Source organism: Thunnus maccoyii, chromosome 19 (assembly GCF_910596095.1).
Source record: "Thunnus maccoyii chromosome 19, fThuMac1.1, whole genome shotgun sequence".
In the NCBI taxonomy this organism is placed as follows: Eukaryota; Metazoa; Chordata; class Actinopteri; order Scombriformes; family Scombridae; genus Thunnus; species Thunnus maccoyii.
Window position 1 is genome coordinate 10,833,811 of NC_056551.1, and position 23,016 is coordinate 10,856,826.

A 23,016-nucleotide genomic window follows, 5' to 3' on the forward strand; every position below is an offset into this window, starting at 1 on the left:
CTTAAACATGCTTTTTATCAGTGTCTGTTATGTTTACCTGAGTGCAAATAAAAAAAAACTGTAAATGCGCACATACATGCATTCTTGTATGCATAGGATGGACTTGAATTTAAATACAGAAATAAATGAGGTGCTACTGTTTGCAATCCCATGACTTTAATCATCATGAATTTCCCAGCAGTATTTGCTCAATAAATGTCATAATGAATCAAAAGAATTTTTGTCTCTTCTCATCTTTTATTGTGTTCTATCAGGGTATGGTTTGCAATTGCATATACAGGTATCAAACATTACAAAGTAGTTGCCAGTTAAGTTTGTATGTAGCTAAACATCTCAGCAGCAAAGAGCTTTACAATTGGTGTCTGGTTGTGAAAATGACATAAATTTAAAAATGTAAAATAAGATCTTATAACCTCATGTAGTTTAATTAAAATCATTTTCAGACATGTATTAAGACATTTTAAAAATACTCTGCCTCTGCTTGGAACAAATAATGCTTGTCTGGTACAGTTTTTCCACAAAAAAACAAACAAAAAAACAAACAAAAAAACATATTAAAATCCTTTAAATGGCATCTACACATTCTTCCTCATTAAACACTCCAGAATCTATAAATACTGTTTATATTATATATATGTGTATTTCTATAATTTATCTTATATATCTATAACTATATTTAAAAGTTTAACTACTGGACATAAGATGTTTCTTACTTTAATGTGAAGTCAATTCTCGGTGTAGTGCACTGGAGGCTTCAAGTTTCTACACTGGCTTCGAAAAAAGTTGTGATGTTACAGATCCTGCTCATAGGCCAACCCCTTAAAATTGGATTTTCAATGAACACAGAGAAACTTTCCACTTTCAGCAGATGAATGTGACAGCCTTCTAGTGTCAAACTCTGCACATACATCATTCTGCACAGTGAAGCTCAAACATTCAACTGTAGGAACAAGAAGAAAAACTTTAAGATTTATGTGGTCAACTTTTTTAACTAATACTTATAAATACTAATACTTTAAAAAATTACTTTGCTGACACCACTCTGTGGAGACAGCTGTTAATGAATATTAGAAATAAAAAAAACAACAAAAGTGTCCCATTAATCTCCTTTGAAAATTCTTTCAAGAAGTTCTTAAGAAATATTTAGAATATTTACCATCTAAATTATATCATACAACAGCTCTTAAACAACAATCTTGCCAATAAAGTTATTAATAAATAGGAAGTTATCCACCATGGATGTAACTTGGATGTAACATGGATCTAATTTAATTTAGAAAGCTCCAGAATTTCCTTCAGTTTCATTCCATTAATCATTTTTAGTGGATATGTAATGTTGGACTAACCACGGTGATAAGCTTTGATGTTTAAAAGGATGGACATGATTTATTTCTCAGCCATCTGTTAATGTAGTGCTTAAAGATATTTCTTCCACCTTTAAATTTCATGTGCTGCTGAACTAGTTTGTCTCAAGATTTTAAATATGTGGCATGTGTTTGTTTGCTGTCAACAGCAGAGTGATGACAGATGTTATTGCAGAGAGGCTGGGTGCAGAAATAAAACTGAAATAAAATTAATGTTTGTTTTTTTTACCCACCATGAGGACTATTTGTTTCATACCTGATAAAGAGAGGCTGCTGCTGACTGCTCACAGTTAATGCCTACTCAAGGGAGTAAAATAATAGAGCAGCTGCTGGGTGATGTCAGGTGTCAGAGGATAATGTGCATCAGTGTGAATTTGTGTGTGGATGGCTTCTTATTACATTAGTAGAGATTACAGGCTGTGAAACAAAATGTAAACTTTAACTCCTGGTTTCTCTGTCAAAGTAGTAATGTGTTGTTGTTTCTTCATCTAAAAATGAAGGTCATTAGCAAAATCAATATGTTAAAGATCACTCAATATCAGGATATCGCCCAATTAGTTTCAGTGGGAGCTGGTTTCACATGGAATAATGAAAAACAGGAGACACGTTCACATTGGAGTGATCCTCATCATTTCTATTACAGGCGTTTGTCAGTAAAAGCATGCAAGCAACTACAGTTTCTAATGGCATACTTGTAGCTACTCTGTGTGAGAATGTAAGCCTTTATCTTTCATTTTGCCTCAGTTTTGGTACATTAAAACCTAAGCAGAAGCTATTTTTATGTGAGCTTGGCCTCCTGATACCCAAAAGGTTGCTGGTTTGACTTCTCGTACTTGTTTTATGGTCTTAATCAAGCACACCTGGAGGATTGTGGAAGCTTCTTGGGCTGTTCTCTGTTCCACCTTTCCCTCATCCTTCATGGTACTCTTAAAGTGAGACTGTGTAACTCTTGAAAGAAGAAAACTCTTTTCTTCCTCTTAAATTCATAAGCAGTAAACCGCACTAATTGCTCAATTCAATATTCAGGAGCTTTGCTGCTACAGTGACATGTGTGGCTTATGGTGGTTAATGTTAGCAAACATACATACATACATTCATTTCATCTACATACATTTTGTCATGTAACTGATGTTACTGAGTCATTTCACTGACTTCATGACTCTTGTTTACTTGTGCTATACTCAGGTCTCAGGGTCAAGTTTACATTATCCTGTAATTGCCACCTGTGGCAATTTAGCTAATTTTACACATGCACACTTTAATATAAAGTGACCAATAAAGTTTTAATCGAGGCCTAACGTTTGCTGAACAGTGGCCACTGTGGTCATTAGCCGGAAGTACAGTATAACACATTTAATTTCCCCTCATTCTCCAATTTTTTTTTGAGTCAGTTAAGCTATCGTCCCAGAGAGAGTGGAATTGGCAGTAAACAACAAATATGTCCCCTGGTGAGGTTCAGAGTGTTTAATTCTTGTTTCACTTTTGTGATAAAACCATTGTAACATGCTAAAACATAGTGTAATAGTTCATTTCCTCACATTACCCACCAGCTGCAGGTTGTGCCAGACCAATTAAGGACAACCAGCCTATTAAACTGTGTAAGGGTGCATTTTATTGCTAGGAATTTGTTTGTTTTCTTTCAAAGCCAATATATTCTCACTTTAAATGCTGTAAAATAAATCTTGAAAGACAGCAGGGCTTATAATGTGATAGGCTACACAATAAATACTGAGCTAGCAGGATATTAATGATCTGAGAGGATTGTAGTTGTGACAGGTTGACTGAGAATCAAGTGGAGTTATTATTAGTCAGACATGCAAATCCTAAAGACTACTGCTGTGAATCTGTGGTCTTCATCTTAGGGATCAAGTTACATCAGCACTTTTTTATGGTTTCACAAACTCAAAACAAACGACCAACATGGTTTTAAGGAGTCTTTATTTAGCCACCAGACACTCACACATTCATTTTTGCATTGAGCAATTACACATAATACATTCAAGAAGGAAGCACCAAACCTTTATGGACTACTCTGGATATTGGCAAGCAAGCAGTTAACCTTGATTTGTTGCTGTAATTGGCTATTGGACTGTTTTCATTGAGCACCATGTCAACAAGCAGATTCGAGAGGATTGCGCTGATGCCTCTACTGGTTACTGGGTTGAGGTTTGTATGTGGACAGTCTTGACTGGTTTGCTGAGGCTACTGGCTTACTTTTTATCCTTTGTGTCTTCTTTGGTCTTTTCTTCTGCAGCTTCAGCTTTGGCTGCTTTTCCTTCATCTTTCTCCTTTTTGGCGTCAGCTTTGTCATCTGTTTTTGGAGCGGCTTTGTCATCTTTGTCGTCAGCTTTGTCTTCTTCCTTGGCATCGGTTTTATCGTCTGTCTCGTCACTCTTCTTTTCTTCTTCCTCCTCTTTTTTTTCTTCTTCCTCCTTGGCGTCCTCGTCTTTGTCATCAGCCTCTTCTGTTTTCTCCTCCTCTTGTGCTTCTTCTTCTTTCACTTCAGTCTCTTCTCCTTCTTCTTTGTCTTCTTTCTCCCCCTCATCTTCAGCTGCTTCTGTCACCTCTTCCTTTTGCTCCTCTTCATCACCTCCTGTATCAATAGATGGAATTTTTATTATTATCAGTCATTATGACCTGAATACTTACGGAATAAAATAAAAAAAGATGCACTAACCCTCTTCTTCTCCCTCCTTAGCCTCTTCATCTCCTTCCTTAGCCTCCTCTTCATCTTCTTTCTCTTTATCTCCCTCTTCCTCTTCTTCCTCCTCCTCCTCCTTCTTCTCCTCCGTCTCCTCTCCTGCCTCTTCTTCCTTCTCCTCTTCCTCTTCCTCCTTCACCTCCTCCTCCTCTTTCTCCTCCTCTTCCTTGGATGGAGTGGCCTCTGCTTGCTGGGCGTGGCTGGCAGAGATGATCCCCTCGGTGGTGCTGACGCTGGAGCTGAGGAGGCGTGATGTCATCAGGTAGGAGGCACCGGAGCTCAGGCTGGAGAGGACGGGCCGGGCGAAGGAGGGCGCTGACAAACTGTGGCTATAGAGAGAGGACACTCCCCCACCCATTCCCACATTGAAGCGAGACTCCTCCCCTTCCAAGAGCTTCCTGCACAGGTTGAGCAGAAGACAGGTGATGAGTCATGCAGTAGATGGAAACTCTTTTTAAAAGCATAGTTTTTAAAATTGTCAATCAGCTTTCATTTATTTACACTCACGAAAGGGAAGCACATGTATTCCAATTAGGCTCTAATGATGGCTTTATGCAAGAATGTGTTGAATATAAAAGTGGCCAAATGAGGCTAGATCCTGCTCTTTTTTGATACATACTTAAACTATCCTAACAGCCTTTTCATGCATCAAAAACAATCTCACATAAAGTTTTGCCATACATTTTGCAGATATATCCACATAAAGAGAAAGATGAGAAATAGTAATGCACTTTATAATTTTATCTCCTAACAAATATTTTCAACTGAAATAACCATGTGAATTACTTTTAAACCTATTCAAACCTGTATTTTAGAAATTAAGTATTTATGTACTGCTTTAATATGCTAATAAAATCACAACTAACCAGAGCTGTCTTTTGATTTCTCAGCCTCCCTCTTGTTGCCACTCACCTGTATGCAGCAATCTCGATATCCAGAGCCATCTTGACGTTCAGAAGGTCCTGGTACTCCTTCAGGTAGCGTGCCATTTCCTGTTTGGTGCCCCTCAGCTCACCCTCCAACTCTCCAATTGTGTCCTAAATAGAAAGACAAAGTCAAGAATCTTTTATAAATCACAAAGACACATCATTGTAACAGTATATAACATTCAACACGATGACATGAAAAGCTTTACTATCCCGAAATTTACATGCTAATCCTAAAAATCAAATGATCTGAACCACTGCTCACCTGCATAGCGGCTATCTCTGCACTCTGCTTCTCCTCCATCTCATGCAGCTGTTTCTCCAGGGACTCATTAAGGCCTCTGCATGCATCAATCTCCAGCAGGCGGGTCTGGAGCTGGCGTCGGTACTCTCCTGCTTCGTCCTTTGAGCTCCTCACTGCGTCGGTGTGCTGGGCCACGGTTTCAGTCATAGAACCCACTTTCCCTCTGAACCACTCTTCAGCTGCCTGCATGTTCCTTGCTGCCAGCCTCTCATACTGGGACCGGATATCCCTGAGAGCCCCAGAGAGGTCCGGAGTGGCAGCCTCGGACTCTACGGCCACCTGGACACCCAGCTGAACTTGGGCCTGAAGCTCGGCCACTTCGCCCTCGTGAATCCTCTTGAGGAAGGCCAGCTCCTCAAGCAAGGTTTCCACACTCTTCTCCAGCTCGGCCTTAGCTAAGGCGGCCTGGTCAGCCTCACGACGGGCCTCCATCAGCCTGCTCTCAGCCTCCTCACGAGCCAGCACTTCCTCCTCATATCGACCCTGCAAGGCACTCAGGGTTTGTTCCAGTCGCTCTCTCTGTCCCAGGACAGCCTGCTGTTCGGCTCTGGCCTCATCCACAGCAGCTCTCAGGGAGCGGGCCTCTTGCTCGTACAGGGCTCTCAGGCGGGACGGCTCAGTGTGCCTCTGCCTCAGCAGCAGTAGTTCTGCCTCCAGTGCACGGTTCTGCTGCTCTAGGTCACGCACTCGTTCTATAAAGCCAGCAAAGCGGTCATTGAGGTCCTGCAGCTGGGAGCGCTCTTGGGTGCGTATGGTGCGGAAATCGGAGCTGATCTGGGCCGCCTGGCTGAGCTCCAGCTCCAGGGAGTGGGCTGTTGAGGAGGAGGAGAGCAGCACTCGGCCGGGAGTGGAGTACTGCAGACGAGAGGAGGACAGCGGGGAAGCATGGGAGGAGTAGACGGAATGGGTCCTCCCTCTGGTCACCACACGAGGGGGAGCCTCGACATACCAGCGTCTGTACGACGAGGTGGAGTAGTATGGGTCATATCCGATGCTACTCATGGCTGAGTGCTGGGAGGATAGGCTGCTCTCCCTCTCCTCTTTGTGTATGTGTGTGTGTGGAGGTGTATGCAGGGCTCAGGTTTAAGCCTCGACTGCTTGCTGCTGCAGCAGCCTGTGCTTTTATAGCAGGACAGTGATCTCTGACGCAAGCGCTTTCCCCAAACTCTGACAATGCAGGCTCGATAGGCTTACACTGCATTGGCAAGAAATATAACAGAGAGGAACCATGGGAATAAGTATGAGAAGAAAATGAGTTCAAGATAGAGAGAAGAAAAGACAGGGGAGAAGAGGTTGCAAAACTACATGTTATAAGGCTAAATGCATCTATTTGACTGGTTTTGACTTTGCCATGGATGGATGGATAAAAGAGTTCAACCAAGCCATGTTTTTTTTTATAAAATCACTTGCTATAAAACATGTTCATCACTGTGTGCCCTGCACTGCAACAAAATAATTAATACATACAAAACAAGACATCTAGCACATTATCAGCTTTAAAATAGAACCTGCACCTGGACCTTGACCATGATAAAGCATGATAAATTTTGTTAGGAGTTCAATATATATTATAGAGAGCAAAAACATGGTTTAAACATACTTGGATGTAAGCCGTGCTATTGTCACTGCAGGATAGGGGGGAGGGGGGGTGTCCTGATTTAACAGCCGTGACACAGCATCTCTCCCTCTGGTGGAGAGCAGAACTGCAGCAATGACCTCAAAAGACCTCTACTGATACATTTCAACCCAAACGAAAGGTAAAAGGGTCACATGGTGAAGACATACAATTTCAATAACAACAATTAGTGGAAATATGATGAATGCATTTTTCAAATTTCTTGGTCCATCAATAAGTTCAGCTGTTTACTATGCAATTGGTTAATTAGTAGTGTATATATGCAAGCTCAGTTTTTTTCTTTTTGTTAATAATGTTACTATAAATTCTCTAATTTGTCTTTTCTTTTTCTGTCTGCGCAAAAGGACTTTATGTAAAACTGGGTCATATATCATCTGAGCTCAGCTATATAGGGTGAAACAAAAAATGGCTGGTTTGTACATGTGTTGAATCTGGCTGTAGTTTTGTGTCAGCTTTTTATTTGTGATTAAATTTGTAAAGATAGAATTGCGATGTCTGTGCTGGTATCACTTGCCAGTGACGTTTACAGTGTTTAGTAAATGAAGGTATATAATATTGCCATCATTATTTGAGGTGAGAGGAAGCAAGCATTATGATCCCTCATCAGAATATGAGATGTTCATATTATACTTTTAATTTGTTCAAAAAACATATTCTTAACTAAAGTACATATTTTTATCAGTGACAGAGGAGCTGATTTGCCTTTTGTAGGCTTGTACTTTAAATGCTTAAAAAGACAAACAGTCCCTCTCATCTGCAGCACAGACACTCTTGGCAGGTCAATTACACCCAGTTGCTGACATGCATTTTCTTTTCCTGTGTGACTGGTGAGGGTGTGTATATGTGCAGGTATGCAGTGGCTCAGTGAACGTTTATATTGGGAAATTCATCTTGCTTTCAAGCTGCATGCATAAATGAAATGTATTGCGGTGCTTTGCAGCAATATCTGCGTGTGTGTATGTGTGTGTGGGGTGCAAGGTATGCAGTACTTACAAACAATGCTGCTTCCAAACAGAAGTGAGGCAGGCAGTGGGAGCTGCACGGACTCTGCTGCAGGCTGAGTCATCGTAACAGTTGTAATCACACGAACTCCCCTGTGTACACTTTTTCTCACCCTTACAGCAATCCACACCAGCATGATTTATGGCAGACATTTACAAGAACTAAGGAAATGAAACAGAATAGACCATTGACTTCTCTTCCCAAACAAATTAACTCATTTATGGTGCTGCTTTTTCCTGTTTTTCTATCTGTGATGCTACTATAAAAGCTCAGCTTTAGCCTAAGTACCAAATTATTACTGGTAACATTCCCAGCATCACGCAACTGACAAAAACAGTAACCTTGTAGTGGACAGCATCCATATTCCAACAAATGTTCTTTTACTGTTGTGTATGTACAAGCAGACACAGCACCTGTTACATGCCTCAGCACAGATAAGCCAAGTCTGACCACAGGACAATAAAACCCTAAGTGCCACTTTAAGCTTACATGTCGGCAGTTACAATGTTAATTTAAAATTAATGATGTAGAGGATCATTGATTCACTGGAACTGGTGCATAGTTGGTATTAAGTTGAATATCTTGCTTTCTGAGTTGTATTTATCATCTCTTTAAAGGCACAAGCTGACAGATACACAGCCAGCACTGTAAAAAACTGTATTTTCACATCCACCAAATGCAGAAAAAAATACAGCACTGACTATGATTTGTGTATCTGGAACACTAGTCCAATATTCACTCTTCATTTTAGCTCTGTCTTGGTTTCCGTCAACTACTGAAAAAATATCTTTTGCTGTTTTGCTGTTAGATGTTCAACCATAGCATGTTCAACAGCAATTCTGTAACTTTATCTGCTGTTTGGTGCTTGGCAGGTGGTGCACAGCTGTTTTTTTTGCTGTAAATGGTGAGGTGAGTCCGGACAAAAACAACAAATGTGCTGTAAACCAAAACACTCCACAGAACTGCAGAGCTGGGTATTATTTCTTCATTATTTTGGCATTAAAAACTGCATCTTCATTTTAATTTCATTAACATCAGTTAACCATCACTATTCACCATTCTCATCCAGTGTTTTTCCTGCACCATCATCATTGTTAGTTCCTGTTTGATTCAATACAATAACCAAACCCCTTTTCATGAACACATGATGCAGGTTGGCATCATGCCTGGAGTTCCATTAATATATTTTTGGATTATTGTATTTTTCTTTTGTCTATATATAGATCGTAATTTCATTTGGAAAGGAGACATTGACTGTAGATGACAGCTCAGCTTTGGCTCTGTGGCTTAGTTTCCAGGCTTAGTCAGCACTTTTATCTGTAAATCCTGTAAGTTTCAGAGCATTTCTGCTTCCCAACATTCAGTTTCATCAGGGATACTGCACAATATTTAGCTTTGATTTATTTTTTTTAATCTCAGTGGTATACAATATTTTCCATAGTAGGCATTTCACAACTAAACATGCAACATTTTAATACTTTAACCATTAAATATAATACACTTGATCTTTTGGTTTGCAGTCAGCCCCATGCTTATACTACATGTACAACTCCTAAGACTAATGACATCACATGACTAAAATACACCTTTTATGAGATGCAAAGCTTCCTCAGTCTAACCTGATACAGTGTAACATGCTGCATGGTGCTTTTACATGTAATAATTCGTGTAAATGATACAAGAGCAACTCCTAGAGGTGATGGACAGAAATGACACTCTTTATAAAGCCCTCTGCCTGTTGAAGATTTAACATAGAGAGTTTATCATTATTTGATAAGATATGCTGTTTTTCAATATTATTTATTTTGATTTTTTAAACTAACAAATCTTTGTACGCTTCTTTTATGCATTATGCTATTTCTGTCTTTACCCTTATAGTGCCACCACCTGATATAAAGGGCAGATGAGGTTGTTTGGCACTGGAAACTTTTATAGGGGTGTTAATGAAGCAGGTCAGCAGGCAGGAGTATTTTTTTTAAAAAGTGATGCTTATTAACAAAAATGGCAAGACAAAAATGAATCCCGGGATTTTCAACAAAAATAACTAAAGCTGAGGCAAAACGAACAAATAAAATCTGCAGCCTCACAGCGAGCTGCCACCTACTCTCTTCCCTACTCCTTTTACCTGACCTTTTACCTTCTCAATCTCTAACCAAAACGTACTCAGGTTACCATAGGGTGAGCTAGACTTACAATGCTTTCAAAGCATATAGAACATCACTGATGTAGAATTTCTCTGTTACTGCTGACAATCACAACTTTCTGTGGTCACACACGCACATCCATGAGTGCACCACATTATAGAGAATGTCATTTACTACAGAGCAGTTATATCCTTCCTACCTCAATTTGACAGAGTCAAGTGACACACTGCTTAGTGGAGTTAATGATGCACACCTGTTGTCACTATCACTGATTAAGCAGACATCTGCCCTATCACAAAACTCTAAAAAAAAAAAAAAAGAAACATCATAGCAGGACTAGAGCCCTTCAACAAAATATAACACTGTGAAAGACAAATTACTCCACTGAAACTCATATTCTATTGTTTGTGTAACATGACTGATACATTAACAGAGACATTGGACTGAAATTGGTGATTTAATACACAAAACACTACTAATGTTGGGAACCAGGGCCCAGTTAAGTAAAAGTACCAATACAGCAATGTAAAAATACTCCATTATAAGTAAAAGTCCTGCATGAAAAATCCTACTTAAGTAAAAGAACATAAGTATTGACAGAAAAATGTATTTATATATGACATCATTAGATTATTAATACTGAAGCATCAGTGTATAAGCAGCATGTTACTGTTGCTGCTGGAGGTGGAGCTAGTTAAAACTACTTTATATACAGTTAGCTAGTTTAGTCCAGTGGTTCCCAACCTAGGGGTCAGGCCCTTCCAAAGGGTCACCAGATAAATCTGAGGGGTCTTGAGATAATTAATGGGAGAGGAAAGAAGAAAAAACAGAGTCCTTATACTCCTGGTTTTTAGACTTTTTTTTTTCTTATCTTTGATTTTTGGTGAAATATTGGATCATTTGAACATTTATTGAAATTAAACCATGTGAGAATATTAATGTGAAGAATCAGTATTTAGTGGAGCTGTTAAAAACTCATAGACATCTGAAATGTGACCCCGACTACACACTGCTTTTTGTGAGATGTAAAAAGTCAAAAAGGTTGGAAACCACTGGTTTCATCTTTAAAAAATGTGTTTTATTTTAAAAGCTTGTTATACTATCCAATTGGTCAAATCGTCATTTGAAAAGTAACTAAAGCTGTCATATAAATATAGTGAACTAGAAAGTACAATATTTCCCTCAGAAATGTAGTGGAGTGGAAGTATAAAGTAGCATAACATGGAAATACTAAGTAACACTAGTAAAGTACAAGTACCTCAAAATTGTACTTAAGTACAGTACTTGAGTAAATGTACTAAGTTACTTTCCACCCCTGCTATTAGTAGTAGAAGTAATAGTTTTAGCATATATGGTAGTTGGTTGCAGGATTACATAATTTGTATTACTTGCATTATCAGCTATTTTATGTAAGAGAAGGTGCATGAGTACATACTGTATGCAGCTGTTCATTCAGCTGTGTTTGGGGAACACACGGCCCGTGCATATTACCCTTTCACTGTGGAAACTGAGTGGACCTCTGTAGACCTTGTTGTTATTGATATTCCACATAACAAATTCTGTGTGAACAAATGTAATATTTAATTAATATACTGTATGAACTCTTCTCAAAACTGTTTATGTCAGACTGAGGTTCCTCTCTGCAGCCAACTCTGATCTTTACACTTTTGTTCCACAGTTCTCAGTTTAAAAGTCATGTTGCTATTTTGGCTTAATATCTGACCTCTGGCCTTCCCAGCCACCACATGCAGAGGTCTGGGTTCATTGGCTGGGCCTGTATGTCTATCAGAGTATGAATGCCTCTCACAGGTGGAAAATGAAAGAGGCCTGTCTGCTATGCACTGCCACTATCCAGGCTGCTATAAAAAGACTGTTGTATGCTGGCTCGGGCTCACTGTTGGTCAGGCTGTGTGTGTGCACAACTTAGAAGGGCTGAGGGTACTTTGTTTGCTTTAAGGTAAACTCAGGAGAAACATTGCAAGTATGGCCGGTGTTCATCGTCTGGTTATTGTTCGCCATGGTGAGAGCGCCTGGAACCAGGAGAACCGCTTCTGCGGCTGGTTTGATGCCGACCTCAGTGAGAAGGGTGTGGAGGAGGCCAAGCGTGGAGCCAAGGCTATCAAGGATGCAGGCATGAAGTTTGATGTGTGCCACACCTCTGTGCTGAAGCGTGCTGTCAAGACCCTGTGGACCATCATGGAGGGCACAGACCAGATGTGGCTGCCTGTGCATCGTACCTGGCGTCTGAATGAGCGTCACTATGGAGGCCTCACTGGTCTCAACAAGGCTGAGACAGCTGAGAAGCACGGTGAGGAGCAGGTGAAGATCTGGCGTCGTTCCTTTGACATCCCACCTCCACCCATGGAGAAGGACCATGCTTACCACAAAGTCATCAGTGAGGTGAGACAACTGAAATTAAGACACATGTTTCTCACTAATAAATTTAACCCTAAAGACCAACTTCAACAATTTAAACAAATCATATGAAATCATTAAGCAACTATTGGTATGTGTTTATTTGGAGGACCACCAGTGGTTTCTCAGTAGTTTTATCAGTCAGTTATGTAACTTTTGTCAATTGTTGTGGGAGTAAACTATCCTCTAACTGTTCATTCTACCTCCAGTCCCGGCGCTACAAGGGCCTGAAGCCCGGTGAGCTGCCTACATGTGAGTCACTGAAAGACACCATTGCCCGTGCCCTGCCTTACTGGAATGATGTCATCGCTCCTGAGATCAAAGCTGGAAAGAACGTTATCATTGCCGCCCACGGCAACAGCCTCCGTGGCATCGTCAAGCATTTGGAGGGTGAGCATTACACTTTGCAGGCATAGAAAGCTTTAACAAAAAGAGACAATTAAGAGGAGAGTGATAGGTAGAGGTGAACGTTGACATTAGAAAATCTCCATAAAGGACCAAAAAATGGTTTTACGATAAAACAACTTAACCAAAGATTTTGGTTTGAGAGTAGCTTTGATTGCATAATCACAGTCAGGCTTGTCTCAACACACACACACATTTGTCACTTTTTGGGGACATTACATAGACTTACATAGACCTAACCCTAACCATAATCACTACTGGCCTAACTCTAACCCTTATCCTAACCTTAACATGACCCTAACCTTAACCACTGACCAAAAAATCAGCTTTTTCCCAATTGGGGACATGGCTTTTGTCCCCAACTAGAAAAGCTGCCCCCAATTAACTGGTCTTTAGCCTGAAATTTGTCCCTGAAAGTAGCCTATGAGAGACCCACGCACACACACAAACACACACACTCATGGATTACAGTGCATATAAATAGCAGGCAGGGACTCTCGCACTAGGGCTCAGGGACAGGGGAGAGAGTCATGAGCTTGGTTCCCATTACAGTCACGACCTTTATGTAGAAAGGTTGTCCTTCTCAAGGAGTGGCCAGACATGGATAAGGTAGTTAAACAGCCAGAGAGGCTCAAGGTCAAATAGAAAATGTCAGCGAGGAAGCTCAGATTTTAAGGCTGCGGATGAAAAAAAGAAGCAACTCAAGTTTTTTATATAATAAAAGTAATAAATAATGATACAAGTTTAAGTTAGAAATTACTGTAATCAGAATAATTTACAATACAATCAGATATAAGGAAAATCTGCTCTGTTGACTACTTTTATTATGCAGGAGCATTATCCTTCATTTCTGCTTTGCCTCCAGACAGCTTCATATTACATCAATTACATTTCCTCTGTTCTGTCTGCTGATCTGCATGTCAATCCGTCTGGTTCCTGTTTGTCTTTCTAGGTATGTCTGATGCAGCCATCATGGAGCTGAACCTGCCCACAGGAATCCCAATTGTGTACGAGCTGGACGCAAACCTGAAGCCTGTTAAGCCCATGGCTTTCCTCGGTGATGCGGAAACCGTAAAGAAGGCCATGGAGGCTGTGGCCGCCCAGGGCAAGGCCAAGAAGTAAGCCTGCCCCGGAGGCTCCGTGAGGAGGAAGAAAAAGAGACTTTTCCCACTTTTGTCCTTCAACCCTTTCCTCCTAACCATTATTCCATCCTTGTTGTCCATTCCAACTGGGGAAATGTTTAATGGTTCAATTGGAGATGGGCCATTTTCACCACAGTAGCCTCCTGTTTGCTTAAATGGCAGACAGAGATGACCTGTCAATCCAAGCTGACAGCCAGGCACCACATTTTCAACGTCCACACACCACTCAGCCCTTTTAAATTGTGGTCAAGCCCTATTTTGAGGGTCCCACCACCCTGGCACAACCAATAAAGAAACCATATTTTTATGTAGGCCTGTGTCTGTTTCTATCATCTCATGTCTCTCTTCCCTTTCTCTTTCTTTATATTATATTGTCACCCTTATCTGGTACTCCTATTCTTCTTCACTGTCCCATTTAGACATCAGTGGTTTCAGCAAAGTGCAAAGGTGCTGTGAAATCTTATCCAGGAGACAGAGAGGAGGAGGGGGGAGGAGAGAGAGTAAGAGAGAGAGAGAGAGACAGAGAGAGGGAGAGAGAGAAGGAAAGAGAGAGACAGAGAGATATGTCAGTGGGTTCATCCTGGCAGCAGTCCCATGATGCAGGAAAGAGCTTATCTGAGAGTTTCTGCCTTTTCTCTGCTACAGTCAGATCACACAGAGAAACACACAGGTGAAGAGTCAGTTTAAGCAGTTACCTGTCATACATAAAGGAGTTTTAGTAACAGGTGACAAATTATAGGACAATAAATGAGTAGAGGAACATAACAAATGCATATGATTTGATAACAGGCGACATTTTCCTGGCATGGTTCAGGTCCACTTGCCACCTTTGAGAGAGGGTCACAGTAAATCAATACAAAGTTATTTTGAGTGATCAGCTTTATTCCATGATGAAGCATTCCAATCCTGATGGGAGCCATCTCTTCCAGGAGGATAATGTCCCCATCTACAGGTCACTGAGGGGTTTGATGAGCATGAAAATTATTTGAATTATAAGCAGTCACCAGATCCCCACCCAAATGAGCACTAAAGGGAGATTGTGGGCATACATGTAAAATATCACTCTCTTTTTTCTTTTGGAAGAATACTGTTTATTTCCTCAATGGAGTTCCAGAGACAACTCATTTTTCCTTTAATTTGTCACCCATTAGCCAGGTGGCAAATTAAAGAAAAATCCTGAATAAATGAGTGGAGAAACATAATGAATGCAGATGCTTCCACACAGGTGCACTGCATGGTACAATTAAGCAATTCGCACTCAAGCATGTATGTGCAAGCAATGCTGAGCACACCCAGTTGATTCTGTTTTGTATCAAGATTGCAAGAGGAAAAGATCTAAGTGACTTTGAAAGAGGGTTCATTGTTGGGGCAAAGATGGCAGGAGCTTCAGTCACGACTGGTCAACTGGCTAGTGTTTCAATAGGAACAGTGACTAAAGTGACATCTGCATTTAGATCTATGGGAAAGACATCAGTAAATAGGATCGGAAATTGTGGTTGACAGCCTACATTTGATGACCGTGATGCTTGTGCATTAGTGTGATATGTAAGGAAAAACAGAAGAGCAACTCTTCCTCAGGTGACTGAGAATGTCAATGCAGTATCAGATTGCATCAGCAAGAACAGTCCGTCGACAATTACATAGAGAGAGATATTAGTAGGGTAGCAGTGTGTAAACCCCTCATTTCAAATATGAATGCACATTTGAGAGTTCAGTGGTGCAATAACCATAGGCACTGGTCTACAGAGATGATGAAAAAAGTGATATGGTAAGATGAGTCATCCTTCACCATATTCTTGACAAGTGTGTGAGTGCATGTGTGGCTTACACCAAGAGAATGGTACAGGCCTGAATGCTTGACCTGTACAGTGAGGGGATATGGTGGCTCTGTTATGCTGTGGGGGGCATTTTGCTGGCATGGTTTGGCTCCACTTGTCCCCTTAGAGGGAAGGGTCACTGCAAATCAATACAAAGTTGTTCTGAGTGATCACCTTTATCCTATGATGAAACATTTCTATCCTGATGGGAGTGGTCTCTTCCAGGATGACAACTCCCCCATCCAGAGGGCACGAGGGGTCACTGAATGGTTTGATGAGTATGAAAATGATATGAATCATATGCTATGGCCTTCACAGTCACCAGATCTCAACCCAATTGAACACCTTTGGGAGATTTTGGATCAACATGTTAGACAGCACTCTCCACCACCATCATCAAAACGCCAAATGAGGGAATATCTTTTAGAAGAATGGTGTTCATCCCTCCAGAGGAGTTCCAGGGATTTGAAGAATCAATGCCAAGGTGCATTGAAGCTGTTCTGGCAGCACGTGGTGGCCCAACAGACTTTTCAGACACTTTATGTTGGTTTTTCCTTTGTCACCTGTCTGTACAAGATGAACTACATCTCAGATGAATTATACTTTGTACATGGACCCACCACCTTTTATTAACAACACTGAATCTAAATTGATTTAAAGTGGTTTGTTTGATTCTGATCAACAGAAAAAAACCCCTTAGTGTCAAAGTTAAAACAGATCAAAGTGACCTAAATGAATTAACAATTTAAAATACAACATACTAGTTTGCATAAGCATTCACCCCCTTTAATTGGACACATAAATCATCACTGGTGCAGCCAATTGGTGTTAGAAGTCAATTAGTTAAATGTTAATCACTTGTATGAAGTTGAGGGGTTTCAATTGATTGTAGAATACAAACACTTTTATCTAGAAGGCCCAACATTTGGTGAGTCACCACTGTGAAAAAAAGGAAAAGGTCCAAGCTACTCAGTGAAAAGGATACAAAAACGTTTTGCAGCTTTATGTGAGAGTGGTAGAGAAGAGAAAGCCACTCAAACTCATGCAATTTTTACTACAGTTCGCCAGAAGGCAATCTCTGAAGAGGCTCAAAAAATCAGCGGGTAGATGGTCTGCTGAGACTAAACTGAGCTTTTTAACCATCTGATTAAATGTTGCAAACAGCAATCAATGTACCATTCCCAAGGCAAAGCATGGTGGTGGCAGCATCATGCTCTGTGGATGTTTCGCTGCAGCAGGCCAGGGTGTGCTAGCGGGGATATAAGGTCAAATAAATGCAGTAAAATATACAGGGAAACCCTGGAGGGAGAGAAGGAAAGGTTTCTGCCAATCCAATCGAAAATGTTTGTGGCTGGGCTTGAAAAAGCCTGCTCATTTACAATCCTCAAGCAACCTGACAGAGGTTGAGCAGCCTTGCACAGAGGAAGGTGGGGGGAAAAAATAGTGTACAGACTTGCAAAGCTGAGTAGAGACCCATCCACACAGCCTCATAATTACTACCAAAGGTGCATCTACTAAATACTTATGGAAAAATATGTATATTTTGTATTTCATATTTGTAATACATTTAGAACACTGTAGAGATAGACTTTCACTTTGACATTAAAAAACACACAGCCCCAATGTCATAAAAGAACAAAACATGGAAACTAATAAGTAGGTGAATATTTTTTATTGACACTGTAGGCATAGTCTTACAGTTTATAGTCAGTTCTTTTACAGTATTAGACAATATTATATTGAATTAAAAAAACACAGACAGCACACACAGACAACAAAGCACCATAAACAGATCGGCAGGACTGCAGAGATGAGGGACAACTGACCTTGGTTCAGACTTCTAATGTTGTTCTGCCACCTACTGGCCACCAAGGGGAACACTGGCTAATTGTGACAATCAATTCTGTTAGTTTGTGTTAAACAATTTAATTAATGCAATGTAAATGGAGCAATTTTGTGGTTTTAACTATGTCTGAAACCTAAAGTCTCAGGATTTAGAGTCTGTAAACATATGACAAATAAGTTAAAATTATGATTCATTTTTGTGGCTGTGTCCTTGGCAAGATATGGCAGATTTGTATTCAAAATCACTGAAGTTAAAATAACACATTCCTCATTATCCTTTTAGAAACATGGGATTTGAGGGGGCAGACAGACACTGCGCCATAAATCAGATGAAAAGTATTTTTCCATCTGGCTTTGATGTTGATCAGAATGTTTGGTGCAGTTGATGTTAAAACAGCTTCAGGAGCTCAGTCATGGTTTAAGTCTGAGGTGTTTTGATCACTACCAGTTTTAGCAGCTGTTCGCCTCTTGAAGGGTTTGAAGAAGCTCGGGAGAGATGCTATCTTGTGTGGGTTTTTCTTGTACGTGACTGCTTTGTTGGTTTCTGCTTTGGACATGTCTACATACTCTGCAGCACTCGTCACATTCTTTTCTATGTTGTTGATCAACTCCCCCTGGTAGAAGAAAAACATGATTGACACCGGTCAGGTTTCATGACATCAGTATATTCCTTTATATGTGTCACCATAAAACATTTCCAAATGAGGCAGCCATCTTACCTGAATCTCCAACAGCATGGCGGTGTCAACAAAAATCTCATGCAGCTCTTTGATGCTCGACTCGAGGCAGATGATGTCCTGATGACGACACTCGATCTCACTCAGAGCACGGCTTGAAGTCTGAGCATCAGCGTTGATCTGTAAAAAGCTTTTTTTTCTTAAATCATTATCTAAATAGCTGCACTACATTCTACCTGCATGTTTGAGTGATCCATAACAAAAACAAAACTATAGTAGGTATGATTCACTATATTTATGTCTCAAAGCTGAAAGAAATTCCAACTTACATCAGATATGAAAATGGCAAGATTGTCACAATTCAGCATCTCCTCCAACTCTGCGTCTGTGGTCACTTTATCCACTGAACAAGAGACAAACTAGATTCATTAAGTGATTTTCAGTTGATTGTAAAGTGCGTACAGGTTAGTCCATGCTTAAAAATCACAGAAAAAGAACAAATTGTGTGTTTTGTTAAGTGTTTTTGTAAATGAACAAACTGGAGGCTGTGGAGTGTGCAGCCAGGGCAGAGACAGCATGAAATAACATACATTAATGGCTGTTCACCCCTAGATGGTGTAATTTTACATCTTTGCTCAACTGCTTTGTCACTTTCTCTCAACCATAATCAATTTAAGTATACTGCAGATTTAGACCATCACCTGTGTGAGGCGAAACGCTACTTTGTAACTATTAAAGTGAAGTAAATACTGAGTAAAATGTGAGTAAAGCTGCTAGGCCTAATAGGACGTGCCTACCAGCTAGCTGATGTCATTACTGACATTTTTAACCAATCACTGTCACAGGAGAGTGTTCCCACCTGCTTCAAGACAGCCACCATTGCCCCTGTACCTAAAAAGTCTGCAGTGTCCAGTCTAAATGACTACCAGCCAGTAGCACTCACCCCCATTCTTATGCAGCGCTCTGAAAAACTGCTTTTCCTGCACATCAGATTTACTCAGCACTCACACATCATGAAAATTACGACACCTACATCAGAATTCTGTTTGCTGAGGATGATGAGGTGCCTGCACAGAGCCCAAAGGACTCTAAAACAAGGGCCACCCCAGCCAGAGCATGTATACCCTGCTGCCATCTGGCAAGCGATATAAGAATATCCGTTGCTCCAATGCATCCTCTGCAATTATTCTATATATTCCACCAGATGTGTGAAATTTACACTGACATATTCTGTTATTTTGGTCATTGCATTAATTGCACTACTTTTTTTGCACTGACTTGCATATTACATTTATTTTGCACATATTTAAAAAAATCATATTATATTATATATACCCACATGCATATTGTCTATATGTGTAGTGTGGTGGGGGCTTCAACTGAATTTCAATGTGTGATCCTGTATTTTATAAAGTTAAAATTAACCTTGAGCGTTGACAACACACCAGCAGGAGGGACCTTTCCTCAGTAGTTCAATAAGTGAACACAGCTGGATTTTCAAAAGAAACATGGACATGGAGTAAGAGGTGTGGATTTATCTCTTCTGAATATGAATGAGAGTTGGTTTAATCCATGTGCACTGTTTTAAATGCAGGGGATTGTACTTATAAAAGCAAAAGAGGCAAAAAAAAAGGAGAATATAAGAGAACATATAAAAACTCACTTTTAAGGATTTTGCATGGCGGCTACAGAGTGGGAGGATTGGACATCTGTTTATGTTTTGGTTGCATTTTGTTTTGGCATTACTCACCAATCTCCAGTTGTCTCTGAATTTGTGCTTTGCATTTATCTCTGAAGGAGATCTGTGCCTTATGGTAGCCCCTCATGACTTCAGCAAACCACCGAGTCAGGTGTGAGTGCTGGTGAAAGGTGGAATATGAAATCAGATTATTGAGCCATCAATTCAAAGGGACCATTTAAACGTCAAGCCTTTGTATACAGACCATTGTCAGTAACGATTCTGTTAGGTGTGTAAAGCTTGAAGCCCCTTTGAAATAACTCCTTTAATGTTTTCCAGAGGATACTATAAATTAAAATTTGATCATCTGTATGCATGACCCATCACAAGAAATAAAAAAGTACTGCCAGACCTGGTTCCTCTGAATACGCTGGATCACTGAGGCACCTATGCAGTTGTCATCCACAGGCGAGTTATCCTGCATTGCTGAAATAACACATATGACACATCTAATATGAATAAAAACACAGGATCAAAAACTCATTAATTAAAGCCCAAAGACACCCTTCACAATCTTATGCAGAAAGTTCACAGTATAGGGTGAACGTTGTGTTATTCTGACACTGTGTTTTTACTGATGATCAGTGAAAGAGTGGAGAAGCCTTCCTATTCCCATTTGCAAGTCAAATTCTGTGTCATGAACTATGCTGTTCCACAATTGGAGGAAGTGTGATGTACAGCTGTACGGTTCCTCCTCATAATCTCAAACAATGATGGTACACAGCCATGTCTCTGCACTAATTCCAGGCAAATCAATACATACATTAGCATATTGTGCAAAAATTAAAAAAAAAAAACCTTTCTCCACCCACCTTTTAATTTGGCTTGGACCAAGCTGGCATTCTTCTTGGCCTCATTGTTCAGCAGTTCCAGCTCGTCTTTGTATCCTAACAACACACCAAGGTAACTTCATTGAGGGAATGATTTCAACATACTATAAGATATAGAAGCATATTATGTGCATGCTGATTCTGTAAATATATCTGTATGTTCACACACGTTCAAATCTTGTGGCTAAATTAGTTTTATAATGTTTATATGGCTCTGTATAACATCTAGCCAATCTATTTATGGAACACCTGTTACCCCGCTGTATAAACAGGCAAGGAGTGTTTGTCAAAGGCTGTTTTTGATGCTCTGTTTGTCTTTTCAGTGTTGTGTGCTCTGAAGGAGGAGATAGATCTCTGCAAGCATCAGTACAACAGTGAAGGAATCAAGGTTCTACTTTTCTGTCATTTGAATATGTGTTGAGGTCATGTGGGGAAGCTTTCAATAAAATCTGCACTTGTTAACCATGATGAAGGTGTTTAAGACTCTGTACTTACTCTTGTCTTGGTTTGAAGAAGAGAGGATGACGCCATGTATTCTCTCCACCTCCTCTGCTTGACAGGAAATTTTTTCAATGAGGCTTCTCACCTCCCCCACCTACACACACACACACACACACACACACACACACACACACACACACACACAGTCATGTTTCACTTCACATGACATTACATTGACTTACATTAATTTCCTGGTGACTTATTCTAACCATAACCACCATAATTAATGATTTACAAGACTTCCTTTTGTCCCCATAAGGGAGGCGAGTCCACACGACATGACTGTGTATCTTAAACAGATTTACGTCCCCACAACATGAGAAATACCTGGAACACACACACACATACTTAGGTACATTAGACCTCTGGAAATAAAACACTAAAACAGAGACAAGCCGAGAGAAAATTACCGTTTTGAAAAAATCCTCCATGTTGACTTTGCTCTCTGCTGCATCAGTCATGTCATCCTTCTGCTGCTGCTGCTGTTAAAAGAGGGAATTCATTATAAGCTACTTATATGAATACTTACTTAAAAGGCCAACTGTTGCTCCAGATAAACAGTCCTTTGAACGTTTTAACAACTGCAACACTCATATCGACTATATGGAACATCAATTTCAACACGCTCCAGCTGCCACATGCAACACTAGCTGGATCTATTAGCCATTTTCTTTTGCTCAGGCGACATTAACTTAATAACTCGAAACACTTGTTGTTAACTACATACATACAACACAGCCGCCACTCGGGTGATTATAACTTCAAATAACAGTAAGTAGGCCTACATCCTCGATATTTCTGTAACTTTCGTTATTTACGTTAACAGGCTCGACCTCCACCTGTAGTGTGGGCTGAGCCGAGCACACCTGTACAATAAAGAGCGCGGGCACGCAGGCGCGCCTCTGCCAAAAAAAGGGCAAACAAAGAGCCAAGTGTACTAGAGGCACTTACGTTAAAGCTGCAGGTAGACGAGCAACAACAACAACTGGAACACCTGTTCGATACCAAGCTGTTCAGACTTGTTTACCTTCATGTAGTCTGCCCGTGTCTGTTCATTGGATGTGGGTTGTTGTAATTATTAGCCTTTCCGAGGGTGGCGCTATAGGCTACCTTCATATTGACCAATACCTTTATCAGTCAGACTAGAGTATTTTCTTCCCAGGTTCATAGTCTGTGTTGTTGTCTTCTATTTATTTTAATGCAACATTTCACTTACCGTTCATCCAGTTTGAAAGTTTTTTGAGCGTTGCAGATTTGACAAATTTAGACTACCTGGAGTCCTGCACCTCTAGTATGTGGAAGAACCCATGTGGTAGACATTACATCAATAACTGATTAAACAGGTTATTTGATATGCTTAATCTATGCGAAAACCAGGAAAGTTGGGAAAGGAAGACACACACACAGTCGCCTTTATATATCTATGTACACTTTTTTTTATAGTTCAGTGATGTCAATATGCTATAATACACTATACATCAATGCACGTAAGGTGGATATTATATTATATAGTAATAAGGTGCATGATTGTCCATGGATGTTAGAATTGTCTGAGGGCCCTGCTATTAT

General features: G+C 40.3%; 3 protein-coding genes across 13 annotated transcripts; 1 reads left to right on the plus strand and 2 right to left on the minus strand.

Moving 5' to 3' along the window:
- Positions 1-3,303: 3,303 nt before the first annotated feature.
- nefla (neurofilament light chain a) lies at positions 3,304-7,450 on the minus strand. The gene is made up of 5 exons (XM_042394233.1): positions 6,896-7,450; positions 5,257-6,490; positions 4,978-5,102; positions 4,042-4,463; positions 3,304-3,957 (listed from the first exon to the last, which is right to left on the minus strand). The coding sequence occupies exons 2-5, from the start codon at positions 6,295-6,297 to the stop codon at positions 3,575-3,577; spliced, it is 1,971 nt and encodes a 656-aa protein (XP_042250167.1). The 5' UTR covers positions 6,298-6,490; positions 6,896-7,450; the 3' UTR covers positions 3,304-3,574.
- A 4,513-nt stretch (positions 7,451-11,963) lies between these two features.
- pgam2 (phosphoglycerate mutase 2 (muscle)) lies at positions 11,964-14,346 on the plus strand. The gene is made up of 3 exons (XM_042395388.1): positions 11,964-12,477; positions 12,702-12,882; positions 13,850-14,346. Exons 1-3 carry the CDS (start codon positions 12,061-12,063, stop codon positions 14,017-14,019), a joined length of 768 nt encoding a protein of 255 aa, XP_042251322.1. The 5' UTR covers positions 11,964-12,060; the 3' UTR covers positions 14,020-14,346.
- Positions 14,347-17,513: 3,167 nt separating this feature from the next.
- Positions 17,514-22,535, minus strand: LOC121885540 (syntaxin-2-like). Of its 11 annotated transcripts, none has more exons than XM_042395086.1 (9): positions 22,475-22,535; positions 21,858-21,929; positions 21,442-21,541; positions 20,929-21,003; positions 20,469-20,542; positions 20,129-20,237; positions 18,708-18,781; positions 18,421-18,558; positions 17,514-18,315 (listed from the first exon to the last, which is right to left on the minus strand). In XM_042395086.1, the coding sequence occupies exons 1-9, from the start codon at positions 22,478-22,480 to the stop codon at positions 18,109-18,111; spliced, it is 855 nt and encodes a 284-aa protein (XP_042251020.1). In that variant the 5' UTR covers positions 22,481-22,535; the 3' UTR covers positions 17,514-18,108. The 11 variants fall into 11 exon arrangements, with proteins under 11 accessions (XP_042251020.1, XP_042251021.1, XP_042251023.1 ...); XM_042395087.1 differs by having other exon boundaries at positions 21,858-21,926; positions 22,475-22,495; XM_042395089.1 differs by having other exon boundaries at positions 22,399-22,489.
- Between the last annotated feature and the right edge of the window lie 481 nt (positions 22,536-23,016).